Below are 15,516 nucleotides of genomic sequence, written 5' to 3' on the forward strand. Positions count from 1 at the left end.
TTTAGTTGATATTAAGAACCAACCCAAACTGCTTTCTTTATTTCCTTGGTTGTTGAATTTAAATCATGAGTAGCATTTCAGCAAGTGCAGTTTGAGGAATCGTAAACCGTGTTTATATAACACTTAGCTTTTTTGAAGAGCTTTCTCATCGCTCCCACCATTTGGAGCCACAGAAAGAGTGAGTTTCTTGGACAGCATTACTAATCAGCTCTCTTCCTGCTCCTCTGGTCCTGAACTTCTTGCATAAGTTTAGACAAAGCCTCAAAGTCAGGGAGTGTAAGTCCTCCCACTTCGTTTTTCTTTTTTAGAGTGTCTTTAGCAATTCGAGGCATCTTCCCTTTCCAAATAAATTTGATAACTAGCTTTTCCAAGTCTGCAAAGTAGGTTCTTGGAATTTTGATTGGGATTGCATTGAATCTGTAGATGAGTTTGGGTAGAATTGACATCTTAATGACATTTAGTCTTCCTATCCATGAACATGGAATATTTTTCCATCTTTTAAGGTCCCCTTCTATTTCTTTTAGTAGAGTTATGTAGTTTTCTTTGTATAGGTCTTTTACATCTTTGGTTAAGTTTATTCCTAGGTACTTGATTTTTTTAGTTGCTATTGAAAATGGTATCTTTTTCTTGAGTGTCTCTTCAGTTTGTTCATTCATAGCATATAGAAACATTACTGACTTATGTGCATTAATCTTGTATCCCGCTACTTTGCTAAATTTGTTTATTAGCTCTAGTAGGTGTATCGTTGATTTCTCAGGGTTTTCTAGATATAAGATCATATCGTCTGCAAACAATGACAGTTTTACTTCTTCTTTTCCAATTTGGATGCCTTTTATTTCTTTGTCTTGCCGGATTGCCCTGGCTAGCACTTCCAGCACAATGTTGAATAACAGTGGTGACAGCGGGCATCCTTGTCTTGTTCCTGATCTTAGAGGGAAGGCTTTCAGTCTCTCACCATTGAGTACTATGCTGGCTGTGGGTTTTTCATATATGCTCTTTATCATATTGAGGAAGTTTCCTTCAATTCCTACCTTTTGAAGTGTTTTTATCAAAAACGGATGTTGGATTTTGTCAAATGCTTTTTCAGCATCTATTGAGATGATCATTTGATTTTTCCCTTTTGAATTTTTAATGTGTTGTAATACATTGATTGATTTTCTTATGTTGAACCATCCTTGCATGCCTAGAATGAACCCCACTTGGTCATGGTGTATGATTTTTTTAATGTGTCTTTGGATTCGATTTGCAAGTATTTTGTTGAGGATTTTTGCATCTATATTCATTAGGGAGATTGCCCTGTAGGTTTCCTTTTTTGTAGCATCTTTGCCTGGTTTTGGTATTAGATTGATGTTAGCTTCATAAAATGAGTTAGGTAGTGTTCCATTTTCTTCAATGTTTTGAAAGAGTTTGAGTAAGATTGGTGTCAGTTCTTTCTGGAAAGTTTGGTAGAATTCCCCTGTGAAGCCATCTGGCCCTGGGCATTTATTTGTGGGAAGATTTTTGATGACTGATTGGATCTCTTTGCTTGTGATGGGTTGATTGAGGTCTTCTATTTCTTCTCTGGTCAGTCTAGGTTGTTCATATGTTTCCAGGAAATTGTCCATTTCCTCTACATTATTGTTTTAGTTTGCTAATGCTGCGGAATGCAAAACACCAGAGATGGATTGGCTTTTATAAAAAGGGGTTTTATTTGGCTATACAGTTACAGTCTTAAGGCCATAAAGTATCCAAAGTAACACATCAGTAATCGGGTACCTTCACTGGAGGATGGCCAATGGCGTCCAGAAAACCTCTGTTAGCTGGGAAGGCATGTGGTTGGCGTCTGCTCCAAAGTTCTGGTTTCAAAATGGCTTTCTCCCAGGACGTTCCTCTCTAGCAAGCTTGCTCTTCTTCAAAACATCACTCACAGCTGCACTCTGTTCAGTCTCTTTGAGTCAGCATGTTTTATATGGCTCCACTGATCAAGGCCCACCCTGAATGGGTGGGGTCACACCTCCATGGGAGTATCCCACTAGAGTCACCACCCACAGCTGGGTGGGACACATCTCCATTCAAACAACCTAATCCAAACAGTCCAACTTAATCCCCACTATTATGCTTGCCCCACAAGATTGCATCAAAGAATATGGCTTTTTCTGGGGGACATAATACATTCAAACCGGCACATTCCACCCCCTGGACCCCAGAAAAACATACTCTTTGCAAATACAAAATACATTCATTTCATCACAATATCACAAAAACTTAAACCATTTCAGTAACAAAAGTTAAGTACAAAATCCCATCAAAATCAAATATAGGCGTGGTCAGTCCTAAGACATACTTTTCCTTTAGCTTGGATCTGTGGACTTAGAACAAGTTATATGCTTCCAATATACAAAGGAGGGACAGTCATAGGATAAACATTTCCATTGCCATAAGGAGAAAGAGTAAGGAAAACAGGGTTAACAGGACCAAAACAGTTCCTAAAACCTGCAGGACAAACTCCATTAGATTTCAAAGTCTGAGAGTCATTAACAGAACAACGTTGCATCCTTGGGGCTTGAGACAGCGGGAGCCTAACCCTTCCTAAGGGCCTTTTCGGCAGCCCTTTCCTCTCCAAATGCTTAGGTGAGTGCTCCAACATTTCCACACATTGGGGAGACCACCTTCTCGGCCCCACCCTCCTCAAACATCGGGGCAGCTCCCGGATTCCCTTCCATCTCCGGGTCACACGCTCAACCCCTTCAGAACAGTGTGGTGGCAGCCAGGCTCTCCCCAATTCCCTGGAAATGTGCTCCACCCTCTTTGGGACCTGAGGTGGCAAAACTCTTCCAGAGCATCGAGGCGGAAAGCCCGCCCTCGACCTCCAGGGCAAACTCACCCTTTCCATGCATGTGGGCTGCTCCACTCTCCCAGCCCGAGACCTCCTGACTCCAGACCTCAACCTCCATGGCTCTGTCTTTGAAGAGATTTTTCCTTTAATTTTTTCCTTGTCTGTCTCCTCCAGTCCAGACTGGCAATGCCTCTGTCTATAAAGATCTCGCAAAAATTCTGTTGGCTTTGCATGAAGCACGCAGGGGTCAAAGCCATCAGACAATAGGACTTTCCACAAATCCTTTCTGCTTAACTCCTTTTCCAATCTTGGCTTGTACTGAAATGGCTGCTGGGTTCCATGTTTGGTTATATCCTCATGTTGGTCTGTAGCTTCTGGGATTCCACCCCCTGGAAGCTCGTAATTTTCAGCTTCTGGTCTCTTTGAACCCAAGAGTACAGTTCTAAGTTTACCTCTTTCTGCTCGCATTTTACTATAAGCTGCAAGGAGAAGCCAGGGTATATCCTCCACAGGTAGTCTGGAGATCTCCTCAGCTAAGTATTCCAGTTTGTCACTTTTAAATTCTTCCTTCCATCTGATACCAGGACTCAATTTTGCCAAATTCTCTGCCACTTTAAAACAAGGTTCGCCTTTCTTCCAGTTCACAACAACACATTGATCATCTCTGTTCAAGGCCTCATCAGAAGTATCTTTAGAGTCCATATTTCCACAAACAGTCTCTTTAAAGCACTTTTGGCCTTTTCTATCAAGCTCCTCACAATTCCTCCAGAGTCTTCCCCTTATCCATTTAAAAAGCCGTTCCAGCATGTTTGGTATTTGCAAACTCAGCAGCAAAAGCACCCCACTTCTCTGGTACCAAAATCTGTTTTAGTTTGCTAATGCTGCGGAATGCAAAACACCGGAGATGGATTGGCTTTTATAAAAAGGGGTTTTATTTGGCTATACAGTTACAGTCTTAAGGCCATAAAGTATCCAAAGTAACACATCAGTAATCGGGTACCTTCACTGGAGGATGGCCAATGGCGTCCAGAAAACCTCTGTTAGCTGGGAAGGCATGTGGTTGGCGTCTGCTCCAAAGTTCTGGTTTCAAAATGGCTTTCTCCCAGGACGTTCCTCTCTAGCAAGCTTGCTCTTCTTCAAAACATCACTCACAGCTGCACTCTGTTCAGTCTCTTTGAGTCAGCATGTTTTATATGGCTCCACTGATCAAGGCCCACCCTGAATGGGTGGGGTCACACCTCCATGGGAGTATCCCACTAGAGTCACCACCCACAGCTGGGTGGGACACATCTCCATTCAAACAACCTAATCCAAACAGTCCAACTTAATCCCCACTATTATGCTTGCCCCACAAGATTGCATCAAAGAATATGGCTTTTTCTGGGGGACATAATACATTCAAACCGGCACAATTATCCAGTTTGTTGCCATACAGTTGTTCATAGTATCCTCTTATAATTTTTTTAATTTCTTCAGGATCTGCAGTTATGTCACCTTTTTCATTCATTATTTTGTTTATATGGGTCTTCTCTCTTTTTGATTTTGTCAGTCTAGCTAGGGGCTTGTCAATCTTGTTGATCTTCTCAAAGAACCAACTTTTGGTGACATTTATCCTCTCTATTGTTTTTTTGTTCTCTATGTCATTTATTTCTGCTTTAATCCTTGTTATTTCTTTTCTTCTACTTGGTTTAGGATTGGTTTGCTGTTCATTTTCTGGCTTCTTCAGTTGATCCATTAGTTCTTTGATTTTGGCTCTTTCTTCCTTTTTAATATATGCGTTTAGTGCTATAAATTTCCCCCTTAGCACTGCTTTTGCTGCATCCCATAGGTTTTGGTATGTTGTGTTCTCATTTTCATTCGCCTCTATATATTTAGCAATTTCTCTTGCTATTTCTTCTTTAACCCACTGATTGTTTAGGAGTGTGTTGTTTAACCTCCAGGTATTTGTGAATTTTCTAAGTCTCTGATGGTTATTGACTTCTAATTGTATTCCATTGTGGTCAGAGAATGTGCTTTGAATAATTTCAATCTTTTTAAATTTACTGAGGCTTGTTTTATGTCCCAGCATATGATCTATTCTGGAGAAAGTTCCGTGAGCACTAGAAAAGTATGTGTATCCTGGTGATTTGGGATGTAATGTTCTGTATATGTCTGTTAAATCTAATTCATTTATATATCTCAATAAAATGATGATTTAAAAAAAAAAAAAAAAAAAACTAAAGGAAAAATGGGGTGGGATGGGGGGATGATTTGGGTGTTCTTTTTTCACTTTTATTTTTTATTCTTGTTCTGGTTCTTTCTGATGTAAGGAAAATGTTCAGAGATAGATTGTGGTGATGAATGCATAACTATGTTATATTGTGGACAGTGGATTGTATATCATGGATGATTGTATGGTGTGTGAATGTATTTCAATAAAACTGAATTTAATTGGAAAAAAAAAAAAAATCTAATTCATTTATCAGATTGTTTAGGTTTTCAATTTCCTTATTGGTCCTCTGTCTGGTTGATCTATCTATAGGAGAGAGTGATGTGTTGAAGTCTCCCACAATTATTGTGGAAACATCAATTGCTTCCTTTAGTTTTGCCAGTGTTTCTCTCATGTATTTTGTGGCACCTTGATTGGGTGCATAGACATTTACGATTGTTATTTCTTCTTGCTGAATTGCCCCTTTTATTAGTATGTAGTGGCCTTCTTTGTCTCTCAAAACATCCCTGCATTTGAAGTCTATTTTATCTGAGATTAATATTGCTACACCTGCTTTCTTTTGGCTGTAGCTTGCATGAAATATTTTTTTCCATCCTTTCACTTTCAATTTCTTTGTGTCCCTGTGTCTAAGATGAGTCTCTTGTATGCAACATATTGATGGTTCATTTTTTTTGATCCATTCTGCAAATCTATATCTTTTAATTGGGGAGTTTAATCCATTTACATTCAACGTTATAACCGTGAAGGCATTTCTTGAATCAGCCATCTTATCCTTTGGTTTATGTTTGTCATATCTATTTTTCCCCTCTGTCTATTAATATCCTTTATTGTACCCATACCGAATCTCTTTAGTACTGAACCTTTCTCCAAGTCTCTCTGTCCTTTCTTTGTTTCTCTGTCTGTAGGGCTCCCTTTAGTATCTCCAGTAGGGCAGGTCTCTTGTTAGCAAATTCTCTCAGCATTTGTTTGTCTGTGAAAAATTTAAGGTCTCCCTCAAATTTGAAGGAGAGCTTTGCTGGATAAAGTATTCTTGGCTGGAAATTTTTCTCACTCAGAATTTTAAATATATCGTGCCACTGCCTTCTTGCCTCCATGGTGGCTGCTGAGTAGTCACTACTTAGTCTTATGCTGTTTCCTTTGTATGTGGTGAATTGCTTTTCTCTTGCTGCTTTCAGAACTTGCTCCTTCTCTTCCGTGTTTGACAGTGTGATCAGAATATGTCTTGGAGTGGGTTTATTTGGATTTATTCTATTTGGAGTTCGCTGAGCATTTATGATTTGTGTATTTATGTTGTTTAGAAGATTTGGGAAGTTTTCCCCAACAATTTCTTTGAATACTCTTCCTAGACCTTTACCCTTTTCTTCCCCTTCTGGAACACCAATGAGTCTTATATTAGGACGTTTTATATTATCTATCATATCCCTGAGGTCCGTTTCGATTTTTTCAATTTTTTTCCCCATTCTTTCTTTTATGCTTTCATTTTCCATTCTGTCATCTTCGAGGTCACTGATTCGTTGTTCAACTTCCTCTAGTCTTGTACTATGAGTGTCCAGAATCTTTTTAATTTGGTCAACAGTTTCTTTAATTTCCATAAGATCATCTATTTTTTTATTTAGTCTTGCAATGTCTTCTTTATGCTCTTCTAGGGTCTTCTTGATATCCTTTGTATTCTGTACTATGGTCTCATTGTTCATCTTTAGTTCTTTGAGTAGCTGCTCTAGGTGCTGTGTCTCCTCTGATCTTTTGATTTGGGTGCTTGGGCTTGGGTTATCCATATCGTCTGGTTTTTTCATATGCTTTATAATTTTCTGTTGTTTTTGGCCTCTTGGCATTTGCTGAACTTGATAGGGTTCTTTTAGGATGTGTAGACCAATTGAAGTCCTTATCTCTAATTTATCAGATCTACAGCTTCGTGGAGTACACTTTCTCTAACTAACCAGCAGGTGGCGTCCACGAGCCACCTGTTCTCCACAAGCCAGTTCTCCCCTGCTTTGCCTTTTTGGTGAGTGGGGGAGTGAGTCTTGTGGGGTCCAATTGGTGTACCAAGCTTGCGTGTGTAGTTGGTGTTGCCTGCCCTGTATATGGGGCGTGTTTCTGGGCAGTCAGGGAGTGGGGGTGGCTCTAACAATCAAATCTCCCTGGTGATCCTGGAGTTTTAAAGCTGCTGCAATAGTCTAATCCTTCAGTTCAGTCCTGCCACAGTTTGTCTCTGCCACTGACCCACAAGTCCTTGGTAGTGGTGTATGGCTCCTGAGACTTGCAAGTGGGTCCCTCTTCCAGGCCGTGCACCCCCTGGTCCTCTGTTGAGGGATGACTGTGCTATGTCACAGGTGACTGCCGTCCCCCCAGGGCGGTTCTGGGCTGCTGGGCTGTGTAGGGAGGCTCCCAGTCTGCTGAAATGATGGCTGAATGGGGCTTTGTTAATTCACACTGCTCCACCTTCCCAACTCTGGGACAATCAGCTGAGGTTGCAGGGAAGGCTAATGTCCACGCCCAGTTTTGTGGAGTGTGCCTGTTATTTGAAGCACTTCCGTCACACTGGGTTGTGTGGGGCAGCTCTGGGCTATGGGGCTGGCGATGGGCAGGAGTGTTTCCTGTCCACCAGGATGATGGCTGTGAGCGGACACCCCCCTTTTCTTGGGAAGTTGTGGTGTTTAGTGAAATTTCTCCGCCACTGGATTATTGCCTTTTGTCTCAGAGCTCTCTTAGTTCTGCTCTTGTCTTGACCTGCCCAAATTGCAAGTCTTTGAAGCTTTCTGTATTGGGCTTCTTAGAGTAATTGTTTTAGAAAAAGAAAAAAGGATTAAAAAAAAAAAAAGGGCCCTCCTTACAGATCTAATGGGTTATTGAAATGCTAAGAGACAAAGCAATTAGGGCCATTAAGGAAAGGTCCACAGGGCAGAGAGATCAGCTTTTCTTCGGGATTTGCATATGAGCCTGAGGGCCTGAGCTCTGCCCTTCCCCTTTCTATGTTCACCAGAACTCCAAAAATCCTCCGCTTTTATTTTGGAGTTTTTCGTGTTGTTTTTTTCTATGCCTGTCTCCTCTCTGCTGGGCTGGCTGCTCTCAGATTCTCTGGTGTCTGGTCTCAGTCTATCTATGGTTGGAGCTTGGATCAGTAGAATGAGTTTCCGATAAGGGCTGCCACTGCAGTTCTCCCTTCTCCTTCCCGGAGCTGACAGCCCCTCCTCCCACGGGACTGAGCCTGGCAGGGAGGGGCGCGGGTCCCCTGGCCGCAAAAACTTACAGATTTCGCTGATCTCAGCAGTTCCACGTTTTCATGAGTGTTGTATGAAGTATGCCCAAAGTCAGATTGCTCTGTAGTGTCCAGTCCACGCAGTTCCTGGCTTTCTACCTACTTTCCTGGAGGAGTAACTGGGTTGCCAGTCATTCCAGCTCCGCGGGTACTTGGTGCCGCCGCCGCCGCCGCTGCTCAGCCGAGACCCCGGGGCTCTGCGGCTCATTACCTTCCCCGACACGACATGGCCAAGCGCCGCCGCCCGAAGAAGCGCGAGTCGCCGCCCGAACCGGCCGCTGCCGACACTCCGCTCCGGCCCGGGGCTGAGGAGGAAGCTAAGGAGGAGGAGGAGGCGGCGGAGGGCGGGGGAGGCAGATGGCTGTTCCGGGTTCCGCCTGAGCCCGCAGCGCAGGGCGAGGAGGCGGGAGGGGCGCGGCGAGGGGGAGGCGGAGGAAGGGGAGGCGACGTCTCTTCCAGGCCCGTGCGCGGCCCGCGACGCCGGGGCCCAAGAGGAGGAGAAGGACGGCGAGGAGGCGGTGGCGGCAGCTCCTCACGCTCACACGGCCACAGCTTGCCCCTAGTTTAGGGATGCACATTATGTCTTGATCAAAAACATTCCAGTTCATAAAAATCCTTTTAGTCTGCAATTATAAATTATGCAGTTTCATGCTGAACGTAGTCTTCGAAGCTAGAAGCAAGCATTGAGTTCCAGACCTGATCTCCCATCCAAGGTTTGGATGGAGATGTCAAGAGCAAAGGGAAGTGTTTAGAAAAAGCATAGCTGGGTACCGAGAAAGTCTATCTATCGGGTTACTGGGCTTCTTTGCTGTTTTTAAAATTTTTGAATAATTGATAGTTTTCATATTCTTTCTGTCAATAAAATATCACCAAGGCTCTTTCATACAGGAAAGTTTTATGGAAAAGAAACTATTGTTAAATAAAAACTTGAGTGAAATTTGGTCATCTCTCAGAGAGTCTTACTGAATCAATTTCATGAATGGGGGAGATTCCATTCACCACGAGGTAGAGACTGATTCCGCTGAACAAAGAGAGCAACAGATTTTAGAGACAGGAAAAGGGAGGACATTGGGAGGAAAGCTTCATTGGTTGATTGCAAACTACATTTCCTAATATGATTAGTGCAGATGGTTACTTAGCAATGAGGAAGTGAGCTGGTCGAAGAACGGGATTAGCAGATTTAAATGTTGTTTTCTGGGCCAGCTAGGAATTTACAGGGAATAGAAACTTACTTAGATTTTGGTTTTGTTGGAATGGGGCTTAGCACAAGCATGTTGAGCCTACTAAATTTTTTTTATCACCATGAATTAGGATATTTTCCTATAAAAATTAAACAGGGATAAATTGATATAATATCTGGGATTTGCTTGAAAATATTCCTGTGGTGGGGGAGGGGTATAAATGAAACATGACCGGCCACGAAAGGATAATTGTTAAAATGGGGTATTGGGTACTGTTTTAGTTTCCTTGTTGCTAAAGCAAATACCACGCAGTGGGTTGGCTTAAATAATGGGAATTTGTTGGCTAACAATTTTGAGACTAGAAGGTGTCATTAGGGAGATGTTTTCTTCCTGAAGACTGGGGTTCTAGGGCTGGCTGCTGGCGATCCTTGGTCCTGGGCTCCTCTGTCACATGACAATGCACATGGGGGCCCCTCCTAGCCTCTCTCTTCTCTTCCAGGTTCCCTTGAATTTCAGCTTCTGGCTGCTCCTTCGGTGGCTTTTTTCTTTCTCTGTGACCTTCCCTCTAAGGCTTTCGGTAATAGGATTAAGACCCATCCTGGGCCATACTTGAACTGAAGTCACCTCATCAAAAGGTCCTATTTATACAGGTTCACACCCACAGGAGTGGATTAAGTTTAAGAACATGTTTTTCAGGGATGCATAGCTCCAAACCACCCCAGGTACATAGGTGACTTACTATGTTATTCTAACTATATTTGTCCAAGTTTGAAGTTTTCCATAATAAAAAGTTAAGGAAAAGAACATAGGATCAGATTCTAAATTCAGGTGGCCAATGATTGATTATTCTTTAATCCTGCAGAGTTAGATGAGTTAATGAAAAGTATTTGTAAACAAGACACTCTTGTCTGGCTCCAGGTGCTATCAAGGTAATCTCTTGCAAGTTCATAGCAATCTGTCTTTGAAATCCTGAGTCAGACTTTTACCTGTTTTAAACAAGGTAATTCCTCATCTCCTCAGACATTTTGACATGAATGCTCCCTCCAAAAAATGTAGTCACACACATGCACGCAAAGTGTTTTTACTTTGCTTTGAGAATTTCAAGCACCCTTGGGGCAATGCAGACATACTTAGGTGTCTCTGGTCTCAAGACCCTAGGCAGGGAGTTAGGATGGAGGTGAAGAGCCTCTGGATTCACGAGCTTCCTACTAGGCCCCTTGAATGTGGCCACCGTGCCACTCTGCCTCCTGAGGACAGCTTGTTTGTTGGCAAAGGGATGCATACAGCAAAGCCCATGGTGGAGAACCCAGAGGCTGGCTTCTTACCATGCTGTGCTCCACTTTACAATCATTGTCCCTGCAGATGGCTCCTTGATGACAAGTTACACTCAGAGCCCTCAACTGTTTCTTGTGGAGGAGTAATATGAAATAACCATGCTTCCTGCTTTGCTTGGACACACCTAGTAAGGTGTGATTTTCTCTCTGGACACTTAGGTGAAAACTTCTCCCCCTCTAGCTCAGGTTTAGCAGGTCCTCAGAAGCAGTACAGGGCAAAAGAGCGAGTTCACAGCTTCTTAATAGCAGTGAATTATATAAAGAGATTGGAAGATGAAATTAGAATGATTGCCTCCCTGCCCAGTATCCCTGGGGATCATAATGTGGCTTTATGTATCTTACACTGTTCTTGGAAAGATGTCATGCTAAGTTTCAAGTAGCAAATGAAAAGTGTCTTTAGTGCCTCCTCAGTTTCTCTTTTTGTGCCTTTTTGGCACTCCCACCCAACCCACACACAGCCAAACTGCTGGGAGCCCTCCTTTTGGCAGGAGAAGGCAGAATCTGAGGAAGCCCTATGCCCAGGTGTGAACTGGTTTGGTGTTTGCTTCCCTCCCCATAGTGTGTGCTTTTCTAGAGGCTCCTAAGTGGAGAAATTAAGCACCTGGAAGGTCATTCCTTGTTCATCATTTTAAAAAATACAAATATCTTATTATTGAGATGAAATTCACATAACCTAACCTAAAACTAACCGCTTTAAAGTGTACAATGCAGAGATGTTTAGTACATTCAAAATCTTATGCAACCGTTATCTCTATCTAGTTCCAGAACATTTTCTTCACTCCAGAAAGAAACCCAGTATCTATTAGCAGGCACTTGCCATTGCACCCTCCTCCCAGTCCCTGGCAACTGCTAACCTGCTTTCAGTCTCTATGGATTTGCCTATTCTGGATTTTTCCTATAAATGGAATTATAAAATATGTGACCATTTGTGTTTGGCTTCTTCCACTTAGCATAATGTTTTCAAGGTTCATTCACCTTGCAGCAGGTATTAGTCCTTCATTCCTTTTATGGGCTTGTTCTTTACATCACAGCACCTAGCACAGTGCCTGGAGCAAAGTAAATGACAATAAAGGCAGAAATCAAAATGATTAATGGTGAAATCCAATCCCTATGAGACTAACGTCGGTTTATTTTTGGGTAAGTTCCTATTTTTAGATCAGGCAGGATTTCAAGGGTCCTTCAGAATTTATAGGTCAGGATATGAGAGCCCCATTTTAAAGGACAAGCATTTAAATTCTTGAAAGTGGCAAAAATAATGAATTTTAGGTTGTATATATGTTACCGGAATAAAACTGTACAACACAAAGAGTGAACCTAATGTAAAACTATGGACTATACTTAATAGTATAATAATACTGTTTCATCGGTTGTCACAAAGGTACCACACTGTGCCAGTTTGGAGATATTATGTCCCCCCCCAAAAACCATATTGTTTAATGTAGTCTTGTGGGGGCAGATGTATTAGTATTGATTAGGTTGGAATTTTTTGATTGAGTGTTTCCATGGAGATGTGACTCAATCAACTGTGGGCAAACCGTTTGATTAAATTATTTCCATGGAGATATGGACTCCACCCATTCAGGGTGGGTCTTGATCTAAAAGTCCTATACAAGAGCCCACAAAGAGAAGTTGCTCAGAGCAGCCGAGAGGGACATTTTGGAGAGAAGCTAAGAACTGACAATGATGCAGACACTTGGAGATGCCTGGAGACATTTGGAGATGCTAGCCCACAGTTTGCTCCTAAGAAGCTAAGAGAGGACCCTGACACTTCGATGCACAGAAGCTGAAGAAGCTAAGAGAGACCCAGAGACATTTTGGGGAAAGCCATTTTAAAGCGCACCCTGGTAGCAGAGGAACAGCAGATGCCGGCCACATGCCTTCCCAGCTGACAGAGGTATTCTGGACACTATCGACCATTCTTCAGTAAAGGTGTCCTCTTGTTGATGCCTTAGTTTGGACACTTTTATGGCCTTAGGACTGTGCATTTGTAACCAAATAAACCCCCTTTATAAAAGCCAATCCATTCCTGGTATTTTTGCATAACGGCAGCTTTAGCAAACCGGAACACTCACTAATGCAAAATGTTAATAATAGGGAAAACTGTGTGTTGAGGGGAGGATTGTATCTGGGAATTCTTTCTGCATGATTTTTCTCTAAACCTACAACTGTTCTAATAAAAAAATTTTAAAAAACAAGTTAAAAAAGTATTTCAAAAATTATTTTTTAGACTCTACACGTGGGTGATAGTGGCGGCTGGGAAAAGGAAAAAAACATTATTGTCCAAGAACATTCTGGCAGTTCCTCCACAGTTCTGGGTTCTTGAAATTGGGATCAACATCTTCTCTATCATCCAGGAAGCCTCCTCTAATCATTCAAGCTGACCTTCATCGAACACCATGAGGTACAGGCACTGTGTCCCTGAGACTGAGACATACTGTCCTTGCCCCCATGGGGCTTCTACACTGGGGAGGATGGAGACATCAAATACATTCCAGATCAGATACTGAATTCAACTGCTATGAGCTATGTGACAAAGAAGAAGAGGGTGCTGAGCTCTCTGGGTGAGGGCAGGGTTGGGGAGGGTTTCCAGGAAGTGACTTTGGAGTCACTGCCTGAAGGGTAGGTGGGAGTTAGCCAGGCACAGAGGAGGGGCGAGGGGTCCAGGGGAAGGAAGAGCATCGGCCCAGGCCCTGAGCCCAAAGGAGCCTTGAGAGTTGGGAGAACTAAAGAGGGCCTGGCTGGTGAGCAGGAAGGAGCTGGGAAGGTGGCCAGGGCCGGGCTCAAATGGGGTTCTGAATCAGCTGTTGGAATTCATCCCAAGAATCAGGCTCAAACATTTGAAATCTAAATTTGGAGTGATGTATAATCAAGGAAAAAAAAGTTTATTTTTCATTTCAAGACTTGTTAGTTCAATTGGTACAGCGATAGGAGTTTTCAGAAAAAGGGGATGAAACACTATTTGGGGGCAGGGACAGGGAGAAAGCATTCCAAGTTAATACCATCATTTCAGAACACAGAAGTCAGGGCCTTGGAGAGGATTGTGTTTTGAGACTTTCACTGTGAATATGTGAGCAATAAAGATGTCCTGAATGCCATCTTAAATGTATATTCAGATAGAAACTGCTTCTTGGTTATTTCAGGGTTAACTTCCTCCATTTTCCCCAGGTTTGAGGGACTCAGTGTTACACCTAAAACGGGCAGGGTCACAGATGATATTTAAGCTCAGATTTCAGAGCCGCCCACTATTATTTTGGCAGGATGTATCTTGTTTTTTTAAGCAATGTAGAGCAGATTTCTGGTTTTTATTTCAACTGCCTGGAGGGAGCTTTAGTCTTTGGTTTCTTCCTACATGGAAATACCATGCTGGACAAGTCATTGGAATTGCAGGAATTAATTTATGAAACTGTACTGTAAACAGCCTTTTCATTCATGTGGATAAAGAAAATCATTCCCTGGCCCTCTGATATTTGCCAACCCTGAGGGAAAGGCAGAACTCATGACTCAGTCATCCCTGGCCCTCCCCTGCATGGAGAAGACCAATGAGGTTGAGGGACAAGAGTGGATGAACTGTAAACTGTCATTTGGGGCACCCTCCCCCAGGATGCCTACGGATGGGCTGAATGTTGTTGTCCTCCTTAGACTTTCCCACATTATCTTAAATCTCAAGTGTTCACAGCTTTCCTCCTCTGTCCTCTTTTGCCTCTAGGTTGTGAGGCTCTTGCCATTATCTGGGAACTGATCAAGACTTGAAGCAAAAGAAAGTGGTGATGAACAGCCTGAGGGTCATGTGCCAGCTGTTTCCCCAAGGACTGCTCCGGAGGAGGATGCAGGTTCCCAGGCCCACGCCAGTCAGGCCCTGCAGCCTCTACACCTGCACCTACAAAACCCGGAACCGAGCCTGTGAGTACACGGCTTCCTTACAGGCAGCAAGGAAGGCTGCTTGTTTTCTGAAACTCACCTGTGCTGAGTATTTGTGAGGTGATGTCGCTGGCGGTTCAGTGTGTGATTACAGGGCTTAAGAACGGTGAGAACCACTAATTGTTTCCGTTTGTCCTTTGAAAGAAATGCGGAAAGTTGTTTTCCTGACCAATGCCAAAATGTTGAAATGATGGTATGCAGAAACCGGACAAGGGAGAGCCGCAAATAGTTTCGAAGCTGGTCTTTATTATTTCTTGGTAGCAATTTTCATTGTATTTAAGTGGCCCTACAGACCACTAGTTATTCTGTGAAGCTTCCATTTCTGGAAGTGGCATATTAATGTTTGCAAGCAGTTCAGTGACTTCATGCTTGGGAGTATCCTGTCCCTTAGTTACAAATCGTAGAGTTACTTCCAGCCGACCAGCTTGCAAGCGTGTGCCCTGCTGTAAACACGGAAGACCAAGTGAGGCAGCCATTGGCGACCCCTGAAGCCTCCCATCTGTGCCCCTTTTGGCCCAGCAGGGTACAGCCCACGCCCCGTGAGGCAGGGTTTCTCCACCAGGCTCTCTTGACATTCGGGCAGGGTGAGGCTCTGCTGGGGGGGCTGCCCTGTGCACGTGAGGATGTTGAGCAGCTTCTCTGACCTCTCCCCTCCAGATGCCACTAGCACTCCCTCTCCCACCCCCCAAAGTCGGAGCAGCCGAAAAGTGTCTCCAGGCATCGCCACAGGAGCTCCGGGAAATCGCCTCTGCTGAGAACCACTGAGGTGATGGGAGAGGGGAGTATGTGTGTGCTGGTAGAGA

The 15,516-nt window shown here is 43.3% G+C and overlaps 1 protein-coding gene across 6 annotated transcripts in view; it reads left to right on the top strand.

The window, feature by feature from the left end:
- The window catches only part of CA5B (carbonic anhydrase 5B), a 105,455-nt gene that overhangs the window by 47,425 nt on the left and 42,514 nt on the right, over nt 1–15,516 (top strand). For 2 of the 6 annotated variants that reach the window (XM_037822583.1, XM_037822585.1), the window contains 2 exons: nt 13,023–13,196; nt 14,502–14,695. In XM_037822583.1, coding sequence (XP_037678511.1) covers nt 14,563–14,695 — 133 coding nt within the window. In that variant the 5' untranslated portion in view covers nt 13,023–13,196; nt 14,502–14,562. Of the gene's footprint in view, nt 1–13,022; nt 13,197–14,272; nt 14,696–14,715; nt 14,820–15,516 lie in introns of those variants that run through there. The other 4 variants (XM_037822586.1, XM_037822584.1, XM_037822588.1 and 1 more) reach the window with 3 other exon arrangements.

The sequence above is a fragment of the Choloepus didactylus genome, chromosome X (genome assembly GCF_015220235.1).
Source record: "Choloepus didactylus isolate mChoDid1 chromosome X, mChoDid1.pri, whole genome shotgun sequence".
NCBI classification, from domain to species: domain Eukaryota; kingdom Metazoa; phylum Chordata; class Mammalia; order Pilosa; family Megalonychidae; genus Choloepus; species Choloepus didactylus.